At 36.2% G+C, this 25,443-nt stretch overlaps 1 protein-coding gene across 1 annotated transcript in view; it reads left to right on the top strand.

Moving 5' to 3' along the window:
- The window catches only part of LOC106089060 (rho guanine nucleotide exchange factor 10), a 44,332-nt gene that overhangs the window by 4,329 nt on the left and 14,560 nt on the right, over nt 1–25,443 (top strand). The window contains exons 3-4 of the mRNA XM_013254815.2: nt 1,690–1,932; nt 14,813–15,650. Coding sequence (XP_013110269.2) covers nt 1,690–1,932; nt 14,813–15,650 — 1,081 coding nt within the window. The remainder of the gene's footprint in view (nt 1–1,689; nt 1,933–14,812; nt 15,651–25,443) is intronic.

Genomic DNA, 25,443 nt, shown 5'->3' with positions numbered 1-25,443 from the left:
AACGAAACTTCCGCAGGCGTTCACATTCTGTCTAGGTCACAGGTTTTTTTTTAAGTTTTCGTGTTTACAAACTCCTTACCACAGCGCACCAGCCGCCCATGTACATCACAACGGTCAGTGCATGAAACCACAACGTGCGTTCACAAAATCAACCCCGTATGTTGACAGCATTTTCAATGACGCCTGTGTATGATACCTTTAGGACATGAATTTGCAACATCTTTTATCTATAAGTCATTTAAATTAAGTTCGGTCTACATACTCATTTTTAAGGATGATGTTCATAACGGCCGGTGCACAACAAACAACGCGTGTTTAAAAAATAATCCACGCTTGGTAACAATATTCGAACAACTTCTGTGTATCATAATGACAACATTGGTGCATGATTTTGCAAAGTCTTTTCCATCAGTGATAGTTTAATGTGTAGATGGCTTGTATTAGTCCCATGAAAAAAGATCGAAAAACAGATTCTTCAGGCTAGAGCACCCTGTTGGGAAACCTCTCGCACAACCTTTACTTATTTTGGTACTCACCGATCATAACTTCCACACTTGACATACCACATTGAGTTATAAACTGTTTAGACCATTTTGTTGATCTGTAGGGTTCACAGAGAACTTCCAGTGTCAATTATAGTCTAGGTAGTCTCAGGATTCTCCCAAATTTTGCACATAATGGTGGCTATTTTTGGAATCTCCATAATTTTTCTTATGTTATTCCTTTGCCCTAATAAGTGTGCAATGTCGTTGCGAAAGCGACGGTCCGATGTGAATGGCACGGTATACTTGAACATTCAAACGGGGCCGAAGGCTTTACGTATGGCCTCTACTAGGTCAAGACTGGTGAGAACATGTAATGAGCTGAGCTGTTAGGCTCAGCTGTTTCCTGAGCCATTAATGGCTGACGGAGAACGAAGCGTCTGAAAAGCTGGCTAGGAATGCCTAGATGATTGGCGCCAATCTTGCTTTGGTTTCAGTGAGAGCTCGCCTGTAGACGTGGACGCCTTCTACGATGACCGCGCGAACGATGACCCCGAGTATTTCACGGGACAGCACGTCGCCCGTTCTGGGTCTGAAAAATCAAAACTTCGGACTACTGATAAGAGTCCTGACTACATAAGGACTGCAATGTGTGTCATGCAGGGAGAGGCATATTTCTGCAGGATCTGCAACGACATTGAGCATTTGGGGTCGATATCTTTTGTGTCCCTGCCCTTCCAGGTACTTAGTCCTCTTGTAGTTCTTAGGCTCTGAATTGTTTTTCTCGTTTTCATATTCAAGGTTGTTACTATCGTGTCCTCCTATCTTTCTAGAGGATTGTATTTAGTCCAAATGGCCAGACTTCAGTATAGCCTTAAAGTTCTAATGATGTTTTTCCCATCATAGCTTATTACTTCCTATCTTCATTTTGCCTTTAGTCCGATTTGTGGTATCCTTTCTCTCAATCATACCATTGACTACAACTTTTTTGTCAATATTTTATATGCATACCAGCAAAGAAATATTCAAGATATTATACTTATGTCCTCTTTTTCGTTTATTCTTATTATTACCAAAACTACTTTTTGGACAACAGGATATCAGTTAATATCCTGTCTCTTCCTTAATCAACATAACCAATCAATCTTACTACTAACTTCCTTGTTAATAATTACTTTTCTTCTTTTCTTTTGTTCTTCATTTTCAGAACGATGATGACGATTTGGCTTCATTAACCGCATCGACTTCAAGATTCGATTTGGATTTTATGATACCACCTGGCAGTCGTGCAAATGGTACTGCCCGCACCGCTCACAATCGTCTGGTACAGCCAATGCTACCACCAGCGCCACCTGGTCTCTCACAGCAACAACTGAAACGTCGTCACATTGTGTCGGCCATAGTACACAGTGAAAATTCATATGTGGCAACACTGCAACGTCTAGTCAATGTAAGTTCATCATCATTCAAATCAAAAGCTTTCAACCAAAAGTATTGTAGTGAGATTTTTCTTAAAAATTCAATTCATTTCCTGTTTCTGATTGGTTCTATTCACTTTATTCATAAGTTTACTAACAATTTTTCATATAGCCTATAGCTTAGCTCTTGTTAAATCTAATTCGCAAAAGTTTCCCAACATCAGTTGGGAATTTTTTTTTCTTTTTATTTTTTTTTTACTAAAAAAATCTTTGCATATCATGAGTTTGCATGTTTTTGTTTCTCTCATATTTTCTTCATAACTAACATTTTTTGTAAAAAAAAGATTTATTTGCATTTTCTTAAGCTTCTCCTTGTTTGTTGGATGAATAGTTTGCTTTGATTTTATTTATGAACAGTAGGTTGTTTCCATCCATCCAGCCATCCATTGACTTGATTAATGGGAATTGAAATCATGTTTGAAGCTTTTTATTAGACTTTTGGCTACTTTTTTGCTACTAAATCTTCAGCTGACTTTGTTTCTTTGAGGTTTGGGGCATCAATTTTAGTTTAGTTTTTTCTTTCTACAACAAAATTCGCTCATGTGAAATTTCACACATCATAAAATTTGCATTATTTACATCAATCAAAGATTTTTCTCAAATTCATTGTTTTGAGTTGTACGCAGGCAAAATTTCTTTTATTAAGAGTTTTGCCTTTAAATGTGAATGCCATTGCCATGGCAATTTTACATTATGCAAAGATTTAAAAACAGCAGCATTGTTAATTCAATAAAAAGATCAAAAAAAAACAATCATTTTATTTTCTGTTAAGCATTTATCGAATTGAAACGAAATTTAATATATAAGGCAAAAAGTTAGGGCTTCTTGCGACTAAGGAAATCAAAGATCGGTTCGTAAGAGAGTTATATTTAAATATGTATCTAGGTAATCGATTTGTGAGGTAATTACCACAAATTTTGATGGCAGATTCGTACTTTCACCCAAAAACTTATTTGGATCCCATATCGTTCTGTTTGTGCTGCCTTAGACACGTGCCTCAAATTTATATATCAGATATATACGCAGATGGATCAGAAGAGACACACCTCAATGATGAGTTCCGACTCCACTTCTTTGAAAAAAGTCGTTAACTATATATGATTGTCTCTGGAAAATTTGGTTGCGTATTCTGATGACATGGCTACTGCGGCTAGGAACAATTTTCCCGCGGTTCCTAGAGACATACTTAAAAAAGCTTTCGTCGACGGCGTGTAGGACGTCTATTGTCCTTTTCAGTTGGAGATGTAAAATACCAACTGGAAAGGGACAATAGACGTCCTACACGAAAGCTTTTTTAAGTATGTCTCTAGGAACCGCGGGAAAATTGTCCCTAGCCGCAGTAGCCATGTCATCAGAATACGCAACCAATTTTTCCAGATCTTTTGTCGACGGCGTGTAGGACGTCTATTGTCCTTTTCAGTTGGAGATGTAAAATACCAACGGGACAAGATTCCAGGATGTGTCCATAGATTGAAATTAAAACCTCCAATAAAACATTTTGGAAGGGACGAAAAATGTAACTCCCGACCTATACACCTGCAAGTGGTGTATTGACGAAAGATGGAAGCTTAAACCGCATGTAGTTGACAGACCTATAAACCCATCTGGTTGTTGTTGTACCAGCGTGTTGTACACTGAGTTGGCAGCCTTTGATAAAATCCATCGGTTCAATCCGGTACGTACAACCGGCAGAAATGGGTTTGAAAGCAATATGGTATTGTAGTCTGGTGAACGACGCTCAAAAAACCCATCCACAATTAAATACTTAGGCGCTAGAAATTTTGCACACATACTTCCAATCATTTGAGGTCAGTTGAGATTGGAAATGGGCCATATCTGTCCATGTTTTGATATAGCTGCCATATAAACCGATCTTGACTATTGACTTGTTGGGCCTCTAGAGAGCGCAACTACAATCCGATGTGGCTAAAATTTAGCATGAAGTTTTTTTTTTATTTCCAATAAATATGCCAAGTATGGTCCAAATCGTTGCATAACCTGATATAGCTCCCATATAAAATGATCTACCGACTATAATTTTTGGAAGTGTAGTTGGCGCAACGATTTCTCCTGGGGCCTTCAACATGCGTGCCAAATATGGTTTTAGTCGGTTTATGTTGTTGTTATAAGTCACATTTTTATGTGGAAGTGGCTATCCTCGCCAAACTCCTGTAGGTGAACAAGCTCGTTCCGGTGCAAATGACCGATCGCCGTGGCAACAGGTTGCCATTGGTTGTTTAAAGGCGCCAATAACTCGCCTCGTTATATCGAGTATCATAGACACTCAGTATTTGTGCAACAACCGGTGCCGCCCGACCTCTCAGTGAGACTCTTCGCTCGATACCGGTTGTCGTTGCAGCTGTTTCGTATGGAGCATTCCACTATCTGCAACCTATGGACCCGCCCAGTACCTCGCAGTTAAGCTTCTCGTGACAGCAATGAACACCACACAAATTGGAGCCCAATGTTCCAGCCTGTGTGGTGCTCACAGCTATCCCGCGCCGGGAATCGATTTATAATGTCATATATGCAAATGTAATGCAAATTTTTCCCATGAACATTCCACTAAGGAACAGGGGCAAACTTCTCACATATCAATGAGTGCAGTCCGATTCAAGTTTAAGCTCAATGATAAGGGACCTCCTTTTTATAGCCGAGTCCGAACGACACCTCTTTGGAGAGAAGTTTTACATGGCATAGTACCTCACAAATTTTGCCGGAATTAGGAGGGGAAAACCATCGCTAAAAAATTTTCATACCCTCCACCATAGGATGAGGGTATACCAATTCTGTCATTCTGTTTGTAAAACCTCGAAATATGCTTCTCAAACCCCATAAAGTATATATGTTCTTGGTCGTCATGTCATTTTAAGTTGATATAGCCATGTCCGTCCGTCTGTCTGTCGAAAGCAGGCTAACTTTCGAAGGAGATAAGCTAGCCGCACAAATACTTTTTATTAGTGTACGTCAGTTGGGATTGTAAACCTCTTGGGTCTTGACTTCTTGAGCCTCTAGAGGGCGCAATTCTCATCCGATTTGACTGAAATTTGGCACATAATGTTTTGATATCACTTTCAACAACTGTACTAAGTTTGAATAAAATCGGTGCATAATCTGGTATAGCTGTCATATAAACCGTTCTTGGATCTTGACTTCTTGAGCCAATAGAGCGCGCAATTCTCATCCCATTTGGCTGAAATTTAGCATGAGGTGTTTTGTTATGACTTCCAATAAATGTACTAAGTATGGCGCAAATCGGTATATAACCTGTTATAGCTGCCATATAAATCGATCTGGATTCTTGACTTCTTGAGCCTCTGGAGGGCGCAATTCTTATCCGATTTGGCAGAAATTTTATACAACGAATTCTCCATGACTTTCAACATACTTGTGTAATGTGCAGCTTGATACAGCTCCCTTATAAACCTATCTCCCGAGTTTGTTTCTTGAGCCCCTACAAGGCGCAATTCTTATCCGAATGAACTGAAATATTACACAATGAATTCTACAATGTTCTGCATTCATTTATTGTCCGAATAGGACTATAACTTATTTCTGATGGTCTCGCCAGGACTCGAACCCAGGCGTTCAGCGTCATAGGCGGACATGCTAACCTCTACGCTACGGTGGCCTCCATGTGATATATATTTAATGTGATATAGCTTTCATATAAACCCATCTTCCGATATTACTTCTTGAGTTCCTATAAAGCGCAATTCTTCTCTGATTTGGCTGAGATATTGTCCAATGATTATGGTCTCCAACATCCAAACCAAGTATGGTCCAAATTGGTCCATAACCTGATATGGTACAATCAATTTTTATTCATTATCCTTTGTTTTCTATAAATGGCGGAGGGTATATTCGATTCGGCCAGTCCGTAATGTAACATGGACTCCCTAAAAAAATTTAACTGTTTCCATAAAATTTCTGTTTTCTGCTAAGCTTTAGAATTATTGAGGATTTTTTTCAATCACATTTTCAAGACACTACCGCTTTAAATTAGTATCCATTTCCGAGAAAATCTTTTTGTTTACTGAGTTTTCAAAGTGTCAATGAATTTGCAAAACCATGTTTAATCTTCCTAATCTATGCATCGTACCATTTGATTATAATAAAAATGTCCATGTGTTCTGACACATGCAACCTTTAATCCTTCAAACCCCAAATACTGCTAACCATGCATTACCAAGAAAACAATTACCCCTGACTTACATAACAAAGTAGTGATAATGATACATTTTCATAGCATGTCTCATGTCTCCAAGGGGTCAATGCTATAAAGCATCAATCCACTTAGCCATAACCTGCCGGTTATTTATCCTATACCATGCAATTATCTTGATTGCTTATATTCTCAAGCGTCGAGTCCAAATACACTAATATTTTGCCCCGATAAATTCAATTAGTGATCATTTTGTTTTGTACACCAAACCAAAACTCAAAGTTAAATCCCTCAAATGGTCACTAAAGCCACTAACACTCACCTTTTATTATAGATATGTGGCACAAGGGCAAATGTTGATACATTGTGCAATGTGTGAGGTGAAAGGAAGGACAATTAAATAATTGCCTTGGAGGAAAGCATAAAATTCTATTCCCTTAGCAATTGACTTCAATCATGAGAGTAGTAACCAAATAACCAACATCAATTCAATTTGTAACGATGAAATGGAAAAATCAAAGATTACCACATGATTTGCAAATGTTTGTGAAAGGACAAAGGAAAGAAAAAGGATTTTATTCTTCGCATATTCAACGAAAGGCAAATGGGCTAGGATTTGTTAAAAAAAATGTTGCTGAGTTTTTCTATGTTTTTCGGTTTACTTTCTGACATTTGCATGTTTTGCCTTACCTTTTTCAATTGTAATCAGCATTTTTCTAAGCTCTGCCAAAATTTTTCTACTTTTGCATATATAATGCTCATGCTTTGCACTCTTGTTGAAATCCCTGATTATTTGTTTGTATTTCTGTTACTCATAATACCATATTATTCTATTAATACATGAATCTTTTTTTGTAATTTATTTCTTTACATGCCATCCATATAACAAAAATCAAAAAAAAAAAAAAAATCAATAATAACTTCTCCCCCCTAACTATATTACTACGTCACGCTATTATGAACAAAAACAAAAAAAATCCTAAATCGAAATCAAATCGAAAATGAAAAAAATATGTCTATCAACAATTTATTTTTGTACATTTTTTCTCTCTCATCATTTACTAACCAACCAACCATTCATACATCATCCTCAATAGTTGCAAAATTAAAGTAAATAATTTGTACAGTATATTATAGAAATCACAACAATGCATTTACAAAAAGAAACACCCACACACCTATAAGATATAAACATTTATGTGGAAGGAAAGAAAAATATTTAAAAACAAAAAAAATTGATTACTTGAAAATTAAATGTGGCAAAAAAAGTTTTTAAGTTTTTCATATAATAATAGAAGGTACTTCAATATGTATAAAACAAAGGACCATTTGGTTTCTGGTATACTCTTAGAACTAAAAATAGATATCACGAGAGAGTATACTCAAAACTCTTACATATGCTTGAACGTTTGTGTTATACTCTTGAAAACTAAAACCACATTCAGAGAAATCCTTATCGTAACTATGAGTTAATTACCTAATACAAGTTAGTTCATGCTATTTATTCACGATTAGTTAAAAACTCTTTAGCAGTTCAAAAATTAACTTCGTAGAAATAAAACTAACTACGCATGACTATAGATAAAATAGTTTACAACTAGGGTGGAGTTAGTAATTTTCCTTAAATGACGATAAGTGAGAACTTTACTGAACATGGTTAAAATCATGTCATTATTTACAATATCTTTTCTTAAATTTATTACTGAATGGAACTACTTAAAGAAATTTGTACTTTTAGTTCAATATAACTGAAACGTTCATTTTAATTTCAAATTTAATAAACTTAATTGTAATGGTGAGACATTGTGCCTAAAAATAGAACATGCCAAACGTAAACAAAAAAGCATGAAAATCTTTGATGAAAAAAGTTATAAAATGGTTCGCTTTTGTGTTGTAAGCAAATATTAAATGGGAAAAATAGTGTCAGATTCAAATAACAGTGATGTAAAGGAGTGCGTAGTTCGTCTGCTTTATAATCAGAAGATCTTTGGTTCTACGCTCAACTGCGGCAAAATGGTTTAGTTTTATTTAATTTATAATTGCAATCTTCATATAATATATCTTCTTCAATATAGCTTAGCGATTGAGAGCATGGGGTAGGGAGACATGCGGAACTAAATGTGTTGTGTAATAAAGATGTGTCCGCCAATCTCTAATTTGACAGAAATGTAACATGGACTCCCTAAAAAAATTTAACTGTTTCCATAAAATTTCTGTTTTCTGCTAAGCTTTAGAATTATTGAGGATTTTTTTCAATCACATTTTCAAGACACTACCGCTTTAAATTAGTATCCATTTCCGAGAAAATCTTTTTGTTTACTGAGTTTTCAAAGTGTCAATGAATTTGCAAAACCATGTTTAATCTTCCTAATCTATGCATCGTACCATTTGATTATAATAAAAATGTCCATGTGTTCTGACACATGCAACCTTTAATCCTTCAAACCCCAAATACTGCTAACCATGCATTACCAAGAAAACAATTACCCCTGACTTACATAACAAAGTAGTGATAATGATACATTTTCATAGCATGTCTCATGTCTCCAAGGGGTCAATGCTATAAAGCATCAATCCACTTAGCCATAACCTGCCGGTTATTTATCCTATACCATGCAATTATCTTGATTGCTTATATTCTCAAGCGTCGAGTCCAAATACACTAATATTTTGCCCCGATAAATTCAATTAGTGATCATTTTGTTTTGTACACCAAACCAAAACTCAAAGTTAAATCCCTCAAATGGTCACTAAAGCCACTAACACTCACCTTTTATTATAGATATGTGGCACAAGGGCAAATGTTGATACATTGTGCAATGTGTGAGGTGAAAGGAAGGACAATTAAATAATTGCCTTGGAGGAAAGCATAAAATTCTATTCCCTTAGCAATTGACTTCAATCATGAGAGTAGTAACCAAATAACCAACATCAATTCAATTTGTAACGATGAAATGGAAAAATCAAAGATTACCACATGATTTGCAAATGTTTGTGAAAGGACAAAGGAAAGAAAAAGGATTTTATTCTTCGCATATTCAACGAAAGGCAAATGGGCTAGGATTTGTTAAAAAAAATGTTGCTGAGTTTTTCTATGTTTTTCGGTTTACTTTCTGACATTTGCATGTTTTGCCTTACCTTTTTCAATTGTAATCAGCATTTTTCTAAGCTCTGCCAAAATTTTTCTACTTTTGCATATATAATGCTCATGCTTTGCACTCTTGTTGAAATCCCTGATTATTTGTTTGTATTTCTGTTACTCATAATACCATATTATTCTATTAATACATGAATCTTTTTTTGTAATTTATTTCTTTACATGCCATCCATATAACAAAAATCAAAAAAAAAAAAAAAATCAATAATAACTTCTCCCCCCTAACTATATTACTACGTCACGCTATTATGAACAAAAACAAAAAAAATCCTAAATCGAAATCAAATCGAAAATGAAAAAAATATGTCTATCAACAATTTATTTTTGTACATTTTTTCTCTCTCATCATTTACTAACCAACCAACCATTCATACATCATCCTCAATAGTTGCAAAATTAAAGTAAATAATTTGTACAGTATATTATAGAAATCACAACAATGCATTTACAAAAAGAAACACCCACACACCTATAAGATATAAACATTTATGTGGAAGGAAAGAAAAATATTTAAAAACAAAAAAAATTGATTACTTGAAAATTAAATGTGGCAAAAAAAGTTTTTAAGTTTTTCATATAATAATAGAAGGTACTTCAATATGTATAAAACAAAGGACCATTTGGTTTCTGGTATACTCTTAGAACTAAAAATAGATATCACGAGAGAGTATACTCAAAACTCTTACATATGCTTGAACGTTTGTGTTATACTCTTGAAAACTAAAACCACATTCAGAGAAATCCTTATCGTAACTATGAGTTAATTACCTAATACAAGTTAGTTCATGCTATTTATTCACGATTAGTTAAAAACTCTTTAGCAGTTCAAAAATTAACTTCGTAGAAATAAAACTAACTACGCATGACTATAGATAAAATAGTTTACAACTAGGGTGGAGTTAGTAATTTTCCTTAAATGACGATAAGTGAGAACTTTACTGAACATGGTTAAAATCATGTCATTATTTACAATATCTTTTCTTAAATTTATTACTGAATGGAACTACTTAAAGAAATTTGTACTTTTAGTTCAATATAACTGAAACGTTCATTTTAATTTCAAATTTAATAAACTTAATTGTAATGGTGAGACATTGTGCCTAAAAATAGAACATGCCAAACGTAAACAAAAAAGCATGAAAATCTTTGATGAAAAAAGTTATAAAATGGTTCGCTTTTGTGTTGTAAGCAAATATTAAATGGGAAAAATAGTGTCAGATTCAAATAACAGTGATGTAAAGGAGTGCGTAGTTCGTCTGCTTTATAATCAGAAGATCTTTGGTTCTACGCTCAACTGCGGCAAAATGGTTTAGTTTTATTTAATTTATAATTGCAATCTTCATATAATATATCTTCTTCAATATAGCTTAGCGATTGAGAGCATGGGGTAGGGAGACATGCGGAACTAAATGTGTTGTGTAATAAAGATGTGTCCGCCAATCTCTAATTTGACAGAAATAAATTTTTTTTCACTAGCTTTCATTTCAGCTTTAATGCTTGTAAGTTTATATTTTACTTCTGGAAAGTTTAAAATGAACTAGTATTATGTATAAACAATTTCGTAGCTGTTAAAAAATTGCTGAACTCATAACAACCACATAATACTTTAGCGCAATATGAAGTTCAATACTGCTCAAATTTAGTTAATTTAAACTATTGTTGAGGTTTAACATTTTTTGAATGTAGAGTATCTTATGGATGGTTTGAACTCCTAAAACGCCTTGTACAACCGAGCAGATAAAGAAAATGGAGAAAGTTGGGAACCACAACTTTGAAAGAGTCAGTAACTTTATCTACTTCGGCACCGCCGTAACCGAAACGAATGACACCAGTTTTGAGATAAGGCGAAGAACTCAAGCGACAGAGGAAGATTAAACTATACAAAACTCTCATACTACCTGTGTTGTTATATGGTTCTGAGGCATGGGTACTTGTGAAAACAGATGAGGCAGTGCCTGGAGTATTTGAGAGAAAGATTCTTCGTAAAATATATGGACCAGTTTGCATTAATAGAGAATATAGGCGACGTACGAACCAAGAGCTGAGTGAGCTGTATTACGACGATAGCGTAGTTACACACATCAAAATAAAACGGCTGCGTATGCTAGGTTATGTTGTCAGAATGGATGAATGGATGAAGCTCCAGCAAAGAAGTCTTTTAAAGACAAACATGGTGGTACACACAAATCGGGAAGACCAAAAGCCCGATGGAAAGATCCGATACATACAGACCCAGTTGTATGTATCGGAAGGAAATTTTTATACCCTTCACCAAAGGATGGGGTTCACTAAATTCGTCATTCCGCTTGTAACACCTCGAAATATGCATTTTAGACCCCATAAAGGATATATATATTCTTGGTTGTAATGCCATTTTAAATCGATCTATCGATGTCCGTCCGTCCGTCTGTCTGTCTGTCAAAAGCACGCTAACTTTCGAATGAGTAAAGCTAGCCGCTTGAAATTTTGCACAAATACTTCTCATGAGCGTAAGTCGGTTGGTATTGTAAATGGGCCATATCGGTCCATGTTTTGATATAGCTACCATATAAACTCATCTGGGGACTTGACTTCTTGTGCCACTAGAGGGCGCAATTCTTATCCGATTTTGCTGAAATTTTGTACAACGACTGCTCCTATAATCTTCAACATACGTGCCTAATATGGTCTTAATCGATCTATAGCCTGATACGGCTCCCATATAAACCGATCTCTTGATTATGCTTTTTGAGCCTCTACAAGCCGCAATTCTTATCCGAATGGACTGAAATACTACCCAATGATGTCTACTATGGTCTTCAACATTCAATTCAATAGCATAATAATTCTTATCCATTATTTGTTGTTTGCCTAAAAATACTGCGCAAAGAACTTGACAAATGCGATCGATGGTGGAGGGTATATAAGATTCGGCCCGGCCGAACTTAGCACGCTCTTACTTGTTTATAATTGCAATGTTTCATATTAAAATTGTCTTCTTTAAAACAGTTGAGCGACTGATAGCCTGGGGGAGGCAGGCGAATCTAAATGGGTTGTGTAATAAAGATGTGTCTGCCAATCTTCACATGGATCGTCCAAAAAGTTCCAAAAATCAATTTTTCCAATAATTTTACCTTTCAGTTTTAGTGCTTTTTGGTACATAATTTATCTGTGGGAAGTTTAAAGTAATTTAAACTATGCAAAAACAATTCCGTTTAAAACTTTTTGAGTGCAGTTGTTGGATTTTTAGGCCGAATTCAGTTTTCAGTTTATAAGAAAAAAAAAAATCTATCTGTAGAAAAATTTTAATATTTTTAATGCAAAAAATTCCTTAATTTTGAAGTTTTTTGCTTGTTAGGCGAAGATAATTAAATTTAACAATTTTTGATTTTTTTGTCTCTCGAGACGAGTTCAATGATCGGATATTTTCTTTACAAATGGAAAAGGAAAGCCAGAGAGCGCAACACATACCAGCCACTATGGGACGCGCTTCGTTATTTGGTTACAATATGTCGTATGTTGGTACGTTGTATTGATACCGAATGTCTACTAGCTGTACTTTCCCCAAGCTGTACTTTTCCCAATGTTTTTGTATAAAGGCAAATTTATTTTTTTGTCTACACAATTACAGTACTCCCATGGTATACACATGATTCTGTGCATCTGTTGGAAGTTGTATTGATGGCTTCGAACGCTCTTCAACGGCTCTCGGCCGGGCTCTGCCAAATTTTTTCATGTTAAAGATTTTTGCCTTTTAGGGCAAAGGTAATTAAATTTCACAATTTTTGCTTTCGTCTCATTGATTTTATTTTCGGAGTTATTTGTCCGGCTGAAATCGATGTAGGGTTTGTTTTTGTTTCTATTTAAAATAGAAAGCAAAATAAAAATCCTTTTTTAAAAGGTTTTAGGCAGAATGTGGTTGCGATTAATACATTGGGCAGACGAGTATTGGATCATATTAAGGCACCTTTCTTCGAGCGCATTAAAAAAGGTAAACCACAAACCGCCAATATCTCAAATCGGTGTAAATCCCCCATATAAGATGTATTTATTACCCGTTTGGGATCAAATTTGGCTAAATGATTTTTGTTAAGATCCTGTCCGTGTCGATCGAACCATTTTTAGATACCGCTCCATATAGACTGATCTTCCGATTGAAGTTTTTTCACCCATAAATAGCGTATTATTGCTGAAATTAAATAGAGTGAGCTATGTTAAATATGAATATGCTCCAGGAAAAAAGGAAAATTTCATAAACATTTTATTCTTGGTGAACATTTCACGAATATTGTCTTTTAAGGAGTGTGCTAGTAATATTTTCTTTTCAGAAAATTTTGTCTAAACAAAGTCATTGAGATTTCCATTCAAATTGGAGGGGGCTGCTCCCCTATACTTCTACATGATTTTGTATGCCAGATTTTTACTCCCAAATACTTTTAATTGGAGCCCCATATTGATAGGAACGATCAATATGTCTGCTTTGAAGAGTTTTGGGGTTGGGGCGACTCTCTGGGAAGAGTTGGACCCAATTTTTAAGACCATGTTCGTATTAATCTCTTCAATATCTTTTGTTTGATATCCATATTGTCCTTATCGGTCCACTTTTGATTTTGGGCGGTGTTTTTAGGGTAATGGGGGAGGGTCCGCCCCCTTCCGATATCTCCACCAGGAGTTGAAGTTCTACCTGCTGTTGGGTTGTCTTTTTCCCAAGTTGGAGAAATTCTTACCAAATTGCATAAACATTTTGTCATTATGGAAAATTTCATGCATATATTGTTTGGCTTAAGCGATAATTCAATACAAATTTTTTCTTCACAGAAAATTTCGTAAAAATTTTTCTTTGTGAAAATTTCTACATTAGAGAAAATTTCCTTCAAATTTTGTTATTGAATTTCGTAGTTTTGTCTTTAAAGAGAATTTTAAACTTTATCCTTTTAGAAAAGTCCATAGATTTGTTTTTTAGGCAATTTTTTTAATTTCTTATGTTCGAGACATCACGAAATCTATAAAAGTAATCTTGTTAAAATTTTTTTCCTTGAGATATTTTAATATATGTTTTCTTTCAATAAAATTTCATACAAATATTTTTTTAAGGGAAATTTACCTTGAAAAGTGATGTTTCAAAAATTTCATCAAAGAAATTTGATTTTCGAAGATTATGAGTACGTGTTCTTAATTTATTTTTTAAATATATAACTTTGTTAAGTCAGAAATAAGTACCTCCTTTTATTAAGTGACAGGTATACCAAACTTATTCTAAGAAATTAAATTTGCGCCACAGCTTATTATAAATAAAAAACTGATTGCCTTAATTAAGTCATCATTACATTCTTCTTTAAGGTTTTAATAAAATTGCTTTTCACCTTCCACATAAATTTCACTTAGGCACACTCCACACACATTCTAAACAACCCAATGTTGGTAAAAAAATATTAAAATAATTCTTCTTCTTTTACGTTTTCTTTTATTCTCTTCCTCTACTAAACTATTTTCTTATAACATCGTCATCATCTACACCACCCCTTCGTTCGTACACCCACTGCATATGCAGGATTACAAAAAACCTCTGGAAGAAAGTAGTCCACCCGTTTTGAGTGCTACCAAAATTAATACACTCTTTCATCGCCTGCCTGACATTCTGCAATCGCATCAACTATTTCGCATTGCCCTGGCCGAATGTGTCCGCAATTGGGATCGTGACGAGAAACTGGGTGATTGTTTTGTTAGCGCCTTCAGTAAGCCACGTATCTTGGAGATCTATTCGGGTTTCATCAATAATTTCTCAGCTGCCATGGAATTAGCCAAAATGGAAGAGAAACGCAAATCGGCCCTGGCGGATTTCTTCAAAGTTAAACAAATTAGTGCTCACGATCGTTTAAGTTTCTTCGGTCTAATGGTTAAGCCGGTGCAGCGTTTCCCCCAGTTCATACTCTTCTTGCAGGATCTACTCAAATATACACCCCAGGGACATCATGATCGCATGTCGCTGCAATTGGCTTTAACACAGCTGGAGCTGTTGGCCGAAATGCTCAACGAGCGCAAACGTGAGGCTGAACAGTATCAGGGTTTCAAGGAGATGTTGGGCCACATAAGTGGCACATTCAATACACGCTCTCTAACCACCACCGAGGGCAATCGGCCACGTTATTTGCTCAGAGAGGATAATGTAACACATTTGGAATTTAATCAGGCCGGTTTTATAGTCAAATCGAAGCAACGCCGTTTGCTGCTGCTGAATGATAAAGTCATTTGTGTATCGGTGGCACCGAAGCAATCGCACGATTTTGGTGCCACAGAAAAGTTGACATTCAAATGGATGTATCCCGTTACGGATGTGGAAATAGTCGATAATAGTACTTCCGCAACGTTATCGAGAATATTAACTGCAGGTGAGTTGTTTAAAATTACATTTAAAACAAAAATAAATATAGAAAAGACATAAAATATTTAGAAAAATAAAATGGAAAAGCCTTGTATGAAAATTTCCCTAAAGACAAAATTTCAATGAAATGTCTCTTAAGACAAAATTTCAATAAAAATTTTCCTTTAGAAAAATTTCAATAAAATTTTCCCTAAACACAAAATTTCTATGAAATTTTCTCTAAAGACTACATTTCAATGAAATTTTCTCTAAAGACAAAATTTCTATTTTCTCTAAAGACAACATTTCTATTTTCTCTAAAGACAAAATTTGTATGAAATTTTCTCTAAAGACAAAATTTGTATGAAATTTTCTCTAAAGACAAAATTTGTATGAAATTTTCTCTAAAGACAAAATTTGTATGAAATTTTCTCTAAAGACAAAATTTGTATGAAATTTTCTCTAAAGACAAAATTTGTATGAAATTTTCTCTAAAGACAAAATTTGTATGAAATTTTCTCTAAAGACAAAATTTGTATGAAATTTTCTCTAAAGACAAAATTTGTATGAAATTTTCTCTAAAGACAAAATTTGTATAAAATTTTCTCTAAAGACAAAATTTGTATGAAATTTTCTCTAAAGACAAAATTTGTATGAAATTTTCTCTAAAGACAAAATTTGTATGAAATTTTCTCTAAAGACAAAATTTGTATGAAATTTTCTCTAAAGACAAAATTTGTATGAAATTTTCTCTAAAGACAAAATTTGTATGAAATTTTCTCTAAAGACAAAATTTGTATGAAATTTTCTCTAAAGACAAAATTTGTATGAAATTTTCTCTAAAGACAAAATTTGTATGAAATTTTCTCTAAAGACAAAATTTCAATGAAATTTTATTTAAAAAAAAAAAAAAAATTAAAGAGGGCATGTACCAGGTAATTTTTTATAGTCTAGAGACTAAACTGGATATTGAACATCGAGGAAATCACCAAAATAGGACTTAATGCTCTCTACTCCTGTCGCATCTCGATAGATAAGTGTTGACAGCTTGGGCCAGAGACGGTGCACCTTCCCGGCACTGGATAATTATGAACACCAAAAAGGCTGGAACTTTGAGCTCCTATCTGTGTGGTGATCATATGTTATCACGTGAAGCTTAGCTGAGAGCTACCGAGCGCGTCCACAGGTTGCGGGTAGGTAGTGGAATGCTTCTTATACGGAGAAGCTGCAATTGCAGTCGCGGACTATTAGAGGTATCGAGCGGAGAGCCTCAGTGAGAGGCCGGGCGGCACCAGCTCTTGCTTAAATACTGAGTGTCTATGATGCTCGATATGACAAGGCGAGATTGTTGGCGCCAACCAATGGCCATCACGTTCCCGAAGCAATCGATCCTACACATCGAAACGAACTTACTCACCTTTAGGAGTTTTACGAGGATCGCTACCTCCACATGAAATGTAGCTACAATAACAACAACGGTGCACCTTTAAGTACACGTGAAACCTCTGGATGTCTAGTCCGTCATCTAGCTATGGTTGGATGTGGCCTCAACGAATTGAGCGAGAAAGTGTAGGGAAATAAGCAGATAGGAGGGCTCCAAAGAAGTTGTTGGGGGCAGGTGATGGTGCGTGGTGGAAGGGTATTTACAGTGTAATGGACTATGTACCGGAGGTCGTTCTTGTCGGCTTGGACATTCTGAGCTGGTGGCATTCCTGTCTTCCTTGGATCATCTATATATACGAATAGATGGTGTTTGAATGGGGCCTCTTGGACTGGAGTGCTCATTGAGTTTGTAATTTGGAGTTATTTAGGCTTATAAACGAGTGTAGCTTTTTACACGGACATAGATCTTCGTGATTCTTAAAATCCTAAAGACAATTTCAATGCAAAAGTCGCCTCGATCAGACAATCGCTGTCGAGCTAGCCAGGAATGGATCACTAATGAGTGATAATCATGCTACTGTATTAGTTAACTCAGGATAGATGGGGTAGGTTAAATGCTTTTTTCGGTGAATGCGCAAATGGGACACGGATTCATTTTTTCACAGAACAAAACGTCACTTATACTAGGGCTGAGTAAGCGTAACCTCAAGCTTAAGACAAACTTTCAATGATATGTTCTATGAAATTTTCTCTAAAGACAAAATTTCTATAAAATTTTCTATAAAGACAAAATTTGAATAAAATTTTTTCTTGAGACCAAATTTCAATGAAATTTTCTCTATAGACAAATTTTCTCTATAGACCGAATTTCAATGAAATTTTCTACGATGAATGTGTAAATGGGACAGGAACTCATTTTTCACAGAACAGGAAGTCACTTATACTGGGGCTGAGGAACAGTAACCTCAAGCTACTAATAAAGTCAAGTCTTTGACATCGCACTTGACACAAAGAGAGACATACTTCAACTAGGTTTGTTTCACATTCATTGAAGGAAAGATTGGAAACGGGTACGCGCCTATTGTGACACTGTGCTGCAATTCCAAAGAGAAAGCACAGGATTATAGATGAAAACCTTTTTCCAGGCACATAGTCTTCTCGTCAGGGATTAATTTTTTCACAGAACAGGACGTCACTTATACTGGGGTTGAGGAGGCGGAACCTTAAGCAACTAATGACGTCAGGTCTTTAACATCGAGCTTGACACAGAGAGAGACATTGTTTCACATTTATTGAAGGAAGGTTTGGGGACGGTTATGCGTCTATTGTGGCACTGTGCTGCAATTCCGGGGAGAAGGCGCATGATTATGGATGAAAACCTTATTCCAGACACACAGTCCTCTCGTCATTATGAACTACTCTAGAAGTCTTAAATGGCTGACTGAAGAAAAATCTCACGGATGAGATCCGCTGAGCTTCCTTCGTTTCACATATTCGCGTTCCCTTCTATTTTCCTTCTACTGTTTAACAACGTATTGCGGTGAAACTCTATCTGTGCCATTCTTTTCTCTTCGGGTCAACACAATAAACCTAAGGTCTTCAAGTGAAATGGTCACCAATCTAGGTCGTTAAGCTAGCACTTTAGGACTTCTGTCATGTGGTCAAGCTGGTTGAATGGTTAGTTACCCTTTAAGATGAGTTCGCTTGATTGTCAATATTGGACCAATGCATAGCGTCTGCCTCATATAAATAACTATAGGTGGTACTCGCGTAATCAAGTACATTTCCTTTTATCTGCAACCCCGGAGGATCATTAGCCCAAAACCACATTAGTATCTACTCTCCATATGTATGCTTGTTTATATCCCTACGATGTGGGTATTAATGAACGGGTGGTCCGGTCGATATAAAATAGGACACCCCCAAGAGGTATATTTGCAAGGTCCCCCAAGTTTTCAGAAGAACCCTATCTCCTAGGGAGAGAGTCTATGCTCCAGCAGACTCTTAAATCTGATCACGTAGTGCTCGGTTATGACGACCATTCGAATACTCTGAGATATCTTAGCGATGGCAATTCTGGAGCGCTGCCATACTATTTGAAGATTACTCCTCATGATGTTAATTGTGGTAATTCTTATGGCACAAATCGTTGACTGAAAGAGTGGGCTAAACCCGAAACCGCTAAAAGTTGCTTTGCCAATTTATTTAAAGTTTTTTTTTACTTTTTGGTTAATCATTGCCAAAAAGGAAAACACCCAACGGAAACACAAAAAAATTTAAATTCTAATAGCCTTTAAAGTCTGCACAAGTATTGTTTGAAAATTTCACTTTTTTGTTTTAATTTCTAATAAAAATTGATCAAATTAAATTTCACATTCTTTCAAAAATATGTTAAAATAAGAGCAATTTCTAACAAATCGATGAGAATCACCTATAATTTGGACTACACCTAAGACCACGGCATGCATGCATATGTCAATGACTTCTTTATAATGAGAGTGAAATTTCCAACATTTTCTATGGACCAGAGATGACGATGATGATGATGAAGAAGAAGAAAAAAACTACACAAAATTACTTTTAATATCTCAACCATTTCTTTCCACCTCGTTTGACTTTCTTTCTAATGAATTGCGTGATGTTAAATACCCTCCATCCATGGCATACAAACAAACAAAAAGAGAAAAATCGTTTCAATCACAAATAATCCACCAAGTTGTTGGGAAAGAAAATCGCAAACGTATTTTGGACCCCAAAAGATGACGACTAAGACATCATTTGAAAATTCATAGTGCCAAACTACGATGAGAGTCTGGCAAAAAAAAAAACATAAACGTAATGTAAACTTTTTTATGATATTTTACTCCTACAGTTCGCCAGGACGGACGAACATTTAGGCAGACATATCACATTTTCAATGGTCGTCATGTTGTTGCGTAGTTTTGCTATCGATCAGCTTGGTCAGTCATGCTAATGCTAAAAACATGAGCCTGCGCATGGACTCCTCCAAAACAAAAAATTATAAAAAACAAACTCTCATTGAATTCGCCATAGCCAAATGATGGACGAATGCCATATGAAATGGTTTGAATGTTCAAAAGCCACTTACTAATGCTTGACTGATATGAATGGTGGGAGCTTTTTGTTTTTTGCTAGCCGCTCTTTGTTTAGAGAGGCTGGAACTCAGTAAATGTTTGTATATGATCGGCATGAAATCCTATGTTATGGTCATCATAATGATGATCTGGAAACTTTTTTTTTTGTATTTTTTATTACTCTAAAAATACGAGGGTGTACTTTTGAATTTTTGAAAATGCAGAAAAATAGAGTTGGGTTGGCCTTTTCCTAACTATGATTTAAGGACATGCTCAACTATTTACAATTTATTGAGCCAGAAGGAGTTTTCTTTACCTATCATTCTGCATCCTTGAAAAAGTTTATCCTCAACTTTTTCTTATCATTCTCAACTTTGACAAATCTTTTTTTCTTTGAAAATTCTTTGACATCCATTTCCCAAATTGCGTTTTAAGCCAGCAAACACCCAAACAATATATTTTTACAAAATCAGCTAATAAAACATTGGGGGTTTGATAGAAACCCTACATCCATGCTTATTTCTCCCCCCGCCTTATACTAAGAAAACTTTGTTAAACTGAAAAAATCTATGGCATTATACATTGACTGTGATTTACTTTTAGATCGCCTCCAAAGTAGATGGGGACAAACAATGTCAATAAAACAACAAAATCATCAAAGACCATTGCCTCGTGTCTGTCTGCAATGAGGGTATTGTCCAAAAATGTATTGGAATCAAATATCAGAGCAGACTTTGTGGATGTTTTTGTTGGCCAAAGTTTTTCTTGGTTTTTATTGGATAGCAGACAACCATTAATGGTAGTGGGGCGGCATTTGGCCCACGGAATGGCCAAAATCAAACATAATCAACAAGTTTGTGAACTCGGAGTAAAAAAAAATTTATTATTTTTGGGCAACAAAAAAAGTTAAGAGTATTGTTTTCACTGCGGTTGTCTTTTTACATTTAGAAAAATATTTGCCAAAAATAACATAAATATCAAATAGACTTCAGTTTTTGTACGCATTGCCATGGGCATTAACTTTGCTATTGCGTTGGCAGCACATCGAAATTTTCAAATGATATTTTTCCCCCAAAATTGCCTTTAGGGAAGACTTCTCTGACAATAATGAGGGTTGTCCGATTCAAGTTTGGCTTTGATCCCACAAATATGCCAAAAAGACATAACCAGCGCTGACAATTTTTTTCTGATGTTTTCGCTAGGATTCGAACCCCGATACTGTGTCATCCACCATCATCATCGAACCTACCTTAATGGTACAGATATGATTTTTGTCCATAGGCCGGTTCGAAAGTAGTCTATATCGGACTTTATCGTTTTATAGCTCCCATAAAAATCGATCTTGCGATTGTACTTCTTAAGACCACAAAAGTTGTAAATAGTTTTGATTCGATTTCCATAATATTTGCAATATTGTATTGTAATAGCACCTAATGTATCTGTGGCATATGGGAGAAATTTCCGGTATGAGCTCATATTTGTATATCTTCCTTCCAATATTGGTTTTTGAGAGCACATCAAATATCCTTCTGCTTCGAGAGAAAGTGAGCTCAGTTAGTCATGTATGGTAGACATATGTATTGGGTTGCCCAAAAAGTAATTGCGGATTTTTTAAAAGAAAGTAAATGCATTTTTAATAAAACTCAGAATGAACTTTAATCAAATATACTTTTTTTACACTTTTTTTCTAAAGCAAGCTAAACGTAACAGCTGATAACTGACAGAAGAAAGAATGCAATTACAGAGTCACAAGCTGTGAAAAAATTTGTCAACGTCGACTATATGAAAAATCCGCAATTACTTTTTGGGCAACCCAATATATCCACTTTTCAATGTAGATCCCATAGAAACCGATCTCCTGATTTTACTTCTTAAGGGCACATCGTGCTGATTTCATCCGATTTCAATGAAAAATTTTTGATTTTAATTAAAACTGGCATATTCCAAAATACTCTTCCATTCAACGCTCCACAGATAGTTAAAATTTAGTATAATGTTCGACACCAATCGGAGGGAGTTTGCACTGGCCCAATCATGGTATTTGCATAAAAAGTTTTCCAAAGTCTCGTCGTAGTGCCCACAGGCTTTGCACACTTCTAACTTGTAATCCTATGTTACCCGTATAGATGCTGAACAAATCGTACCAATCTCCTTCAGTTTCTTCCTCAGTATTCTACACTTTTTTTGCGGTTCAGATCTATCCACAGAATATTTGCCAAACTTTTGTCAGCCTCTTCAATCCACACCACCACTGTGGTACAGGGTATTATAAGTTTATGCATTTGTTTGCAACGCTAAGAAAGAGAAGAGCTAGACCCATTTATAAGTATACCGATCGACTCAGAATCACTTTCTGATTTCATTTAGCCATTTCCGTCTGTGAGTCCATGTATTCTTGTAATCAAAGTGCAGGTCGTATTTGTTGTCCAATCATCACGAAATTTTGCAAATGACGAACGCTATTGATTTTGGTAAAAATCGGTCCAGATTTAGATATAGCTCCTATATATATGTACCGCCCGATTTCCACTTAAATGGCCATAGTAGCTACAATTTTCAACCGATCTGCACCAAATTTGGCACGGACTGTTTTGTTACTGATCTTAACATATCTGCAAGATTTCATAAAAATCGGTTCAGATTTGAATATAGCACCAGTGTAGATTTGGATATAGCTCTCAAATATATATTGCCCGAATTTATAATTGTAGGGTAGGTGCAGAGCATTATATAGTCGGCTCCGCCCGACTTTTGCCTTTCCTTACTGGTTTTTACTCCAAATGTCTTCTAAACCCGTGCACAAAATTTTTTCCACCTAACAATATTTGCAGCCTCCACAGCAAGTTCACTAAAAATACCGATTTTGAAACCATCTTTGCCCAAAAGGCCTATTTTGGGGATTTTTGTAAAAAAAATACGACAACCTGCACACATTCTCGCTAACACCTCAGCTCTAAACTTTTCAAATTTCAAAGATATATCTCTACCCGTTCTCACACGGCATATTTTTTACTATTTTCCGATATTTTCCCACTGTGCAATGGAAGTCATGTGGACCGGCTTCAGCAGTGATTGTTTTTTCCAGCCACCCAGTACCTGCAGTAATCCATATCGACAAGTGAACTACACGCATGGAGAGAATCCAAACACGAAGGGAAATATTCACTCATAATTCTGTGCCTTCTCCCCACAATTACATTGCAGTGACACAAAAGGTACACCCGACATGTAATAACCATGAGAAGCGCACAGGCTGGAACTTTGAGCTACGATCTGTGTGGTGTTCATCGTTATCACGAGATGCTTAGCTAGTAGCTATTGGGTGCGGTGTCAGGTTGTGGAAAGTGGAATTCTCTATACGGAGTAGCCGCAACTACAGTCGCGGGCAACCGTCGGTATCGACGGTATACTCATTAACAGTGTTGCCACTCAAGAATATTATTTCCCATCAAAATTTAAGAAAAATCCTACCAAATCCGACCAAAACCTACCAAATGTTCGAAAAGTTACCTATTTGGTCATTCCATTTGCAGCACATTAATTTATACATGTTCATAGACGATTTTTACATGTTGTTGTTGTTGTTGTAGCAGTGTGTGGTACACTGAGGCGGCAGCCCTTGCCGATGAAGGAATTCATCGGGTCAATCCGGTACATACAACCGGCTGCCATGGGATTGATTTACATGTCCGTCCATCTGTTTGTTGAAATCACTCTACATCTTAAAGTTCAAAGATGCCCTATATCATCATAAAGCACCCTTTCCTGATAAGAAATCTTGAGTTTATAGAAGTCGTATTTTTTCACGATTTTAATGCACAACCGTGCCGAGTTGGGAAGAAGCGATCTCTCGGTTGAAGGGGTTGAGCCAAGAAATGTGATTTTACTACCCATTTTTGCCGTTACAGTGAGTTGGTTGGACCCCTCAACATCAAAGTATGGACCAGGTCTGACCATATTTGTATGCAGCTGCCATAAAGCCCTGTTTTTCGATTGAAGGTATTGAACGTTCAAAAGCCTCATTTCTTACCTAGAATTTATGAAATTTGAAAGAAATCCCTCAACACTCATACCAGTTACAGTCAATATCAGAACATTCACCTTTTTTCCTGAAATTTGTTGCAGTTGCAGACCCCTTGTAAAAGTATTTGGCTCCTCGAAATTCATGGTTTTATTCTGCAATCTAAGTGAATAGACAGAAACGACAAAAAGTTTAAGAACTTTTGGAGGCCACCGTAGCGCAGAGGTTAGCATGTCCGCCTATGACGCCGAACGCCCGGTTTCGAATCCTGACGGGACCATCAGAAAAAAATTTTCAACGGTGGTTTTCCCCTCCTAATGCTGACAACATTTGTGAAGTACTATGCCATGTAAAACTTCTCCCCAAAGAGGTGTCGCACTGCGGCACGCCGTTCGGACTCGGCTATAAAAAGGAGACCCCTTATCATTGAGGTTAAGAACACAAATCTATAAAATTAGGTAGGAACCTACCAGAAACGGCAACACTGCTCATTACCATAAAATCCCCTCTTTATCTAGCGCAACGTCAAAGACCTGGCATTGCAATGACCAGTCAGAACTCCCTATCAGTATTCCAAGCTCATGCTTCCTGAATACTAAGACAACTGTCGTATTCTTCAGTAAACTACCCTAGCTTTTTCCACTCCACAATCTACAGCAGCAATTCACGTCATGGTGTTAGAGACAGCTCCTATCGCACCAATGAGCCAGCAAAGGGATGAATTCAATGATTCAGTGGTTCAGCATTCATCAACCATCCACTTCTGACTAGGTTGTCAGCCGCTTTATTTCCTTCATCTCTTGACCCACAAATCCTGATAGCCTTCCTTATGACATGAAGATGTTTTTTTTTGCATCTCCTTAGCAGTTCCAATTGAACATGGCTCACCACTAATAACATCTCCAGGGTCTTCAAACCCCCGCCCGAAAAACGATCCACCCATTCAGTTGCCTATAGGACTCTCGTCTTAGTTGGCGTGGTTCTCATAGACCCACTTATGTCAAGTCGACAAGAAGCCTTCTCTTCATCTCGTTCCACAATACACAGTACAATGCAATCGCTGCGTATGTCAGATTCGCCCTTACCTCACTTTCGTAGAGTCAGTGGACCAGCAGGTTATTAATTTCTCATTTCGCCCCTATACCTCTTCTGCATATTTACCAATATTTAAGAACCTTCTTCTCACGTTCCTCAATGTAGAAGGGTTCTAGTTCTATTTAAATTTCGTGTACCAGACTCATTTCAGTTGTTCTATCTACGAGGCGTGGATCCTTATAATGATCTATCATCGTATTCGTACTGAACAGGAGTCTTCTCAGGAT

The sequence above is a fragment of the Stomoxys calcitrans genome, chromosome 4 (genome assembly GCF_963082655.1).
Source record: "Stomoxys calcitrans chromosome 4, idStoCalc2.1, whole genome shotgun sequence".
Taxonomy (NCBI): Eukaryota; Metazoa; Arthropoda; class Insecta; order Diptera; family Muscidae; genus Stomoxys; species Stomoxys calcitrans.
Note: the sequence above shows the minus strand (reverse complement) of the source record. Positions and strands in the feature narration are given on the sequence as shown.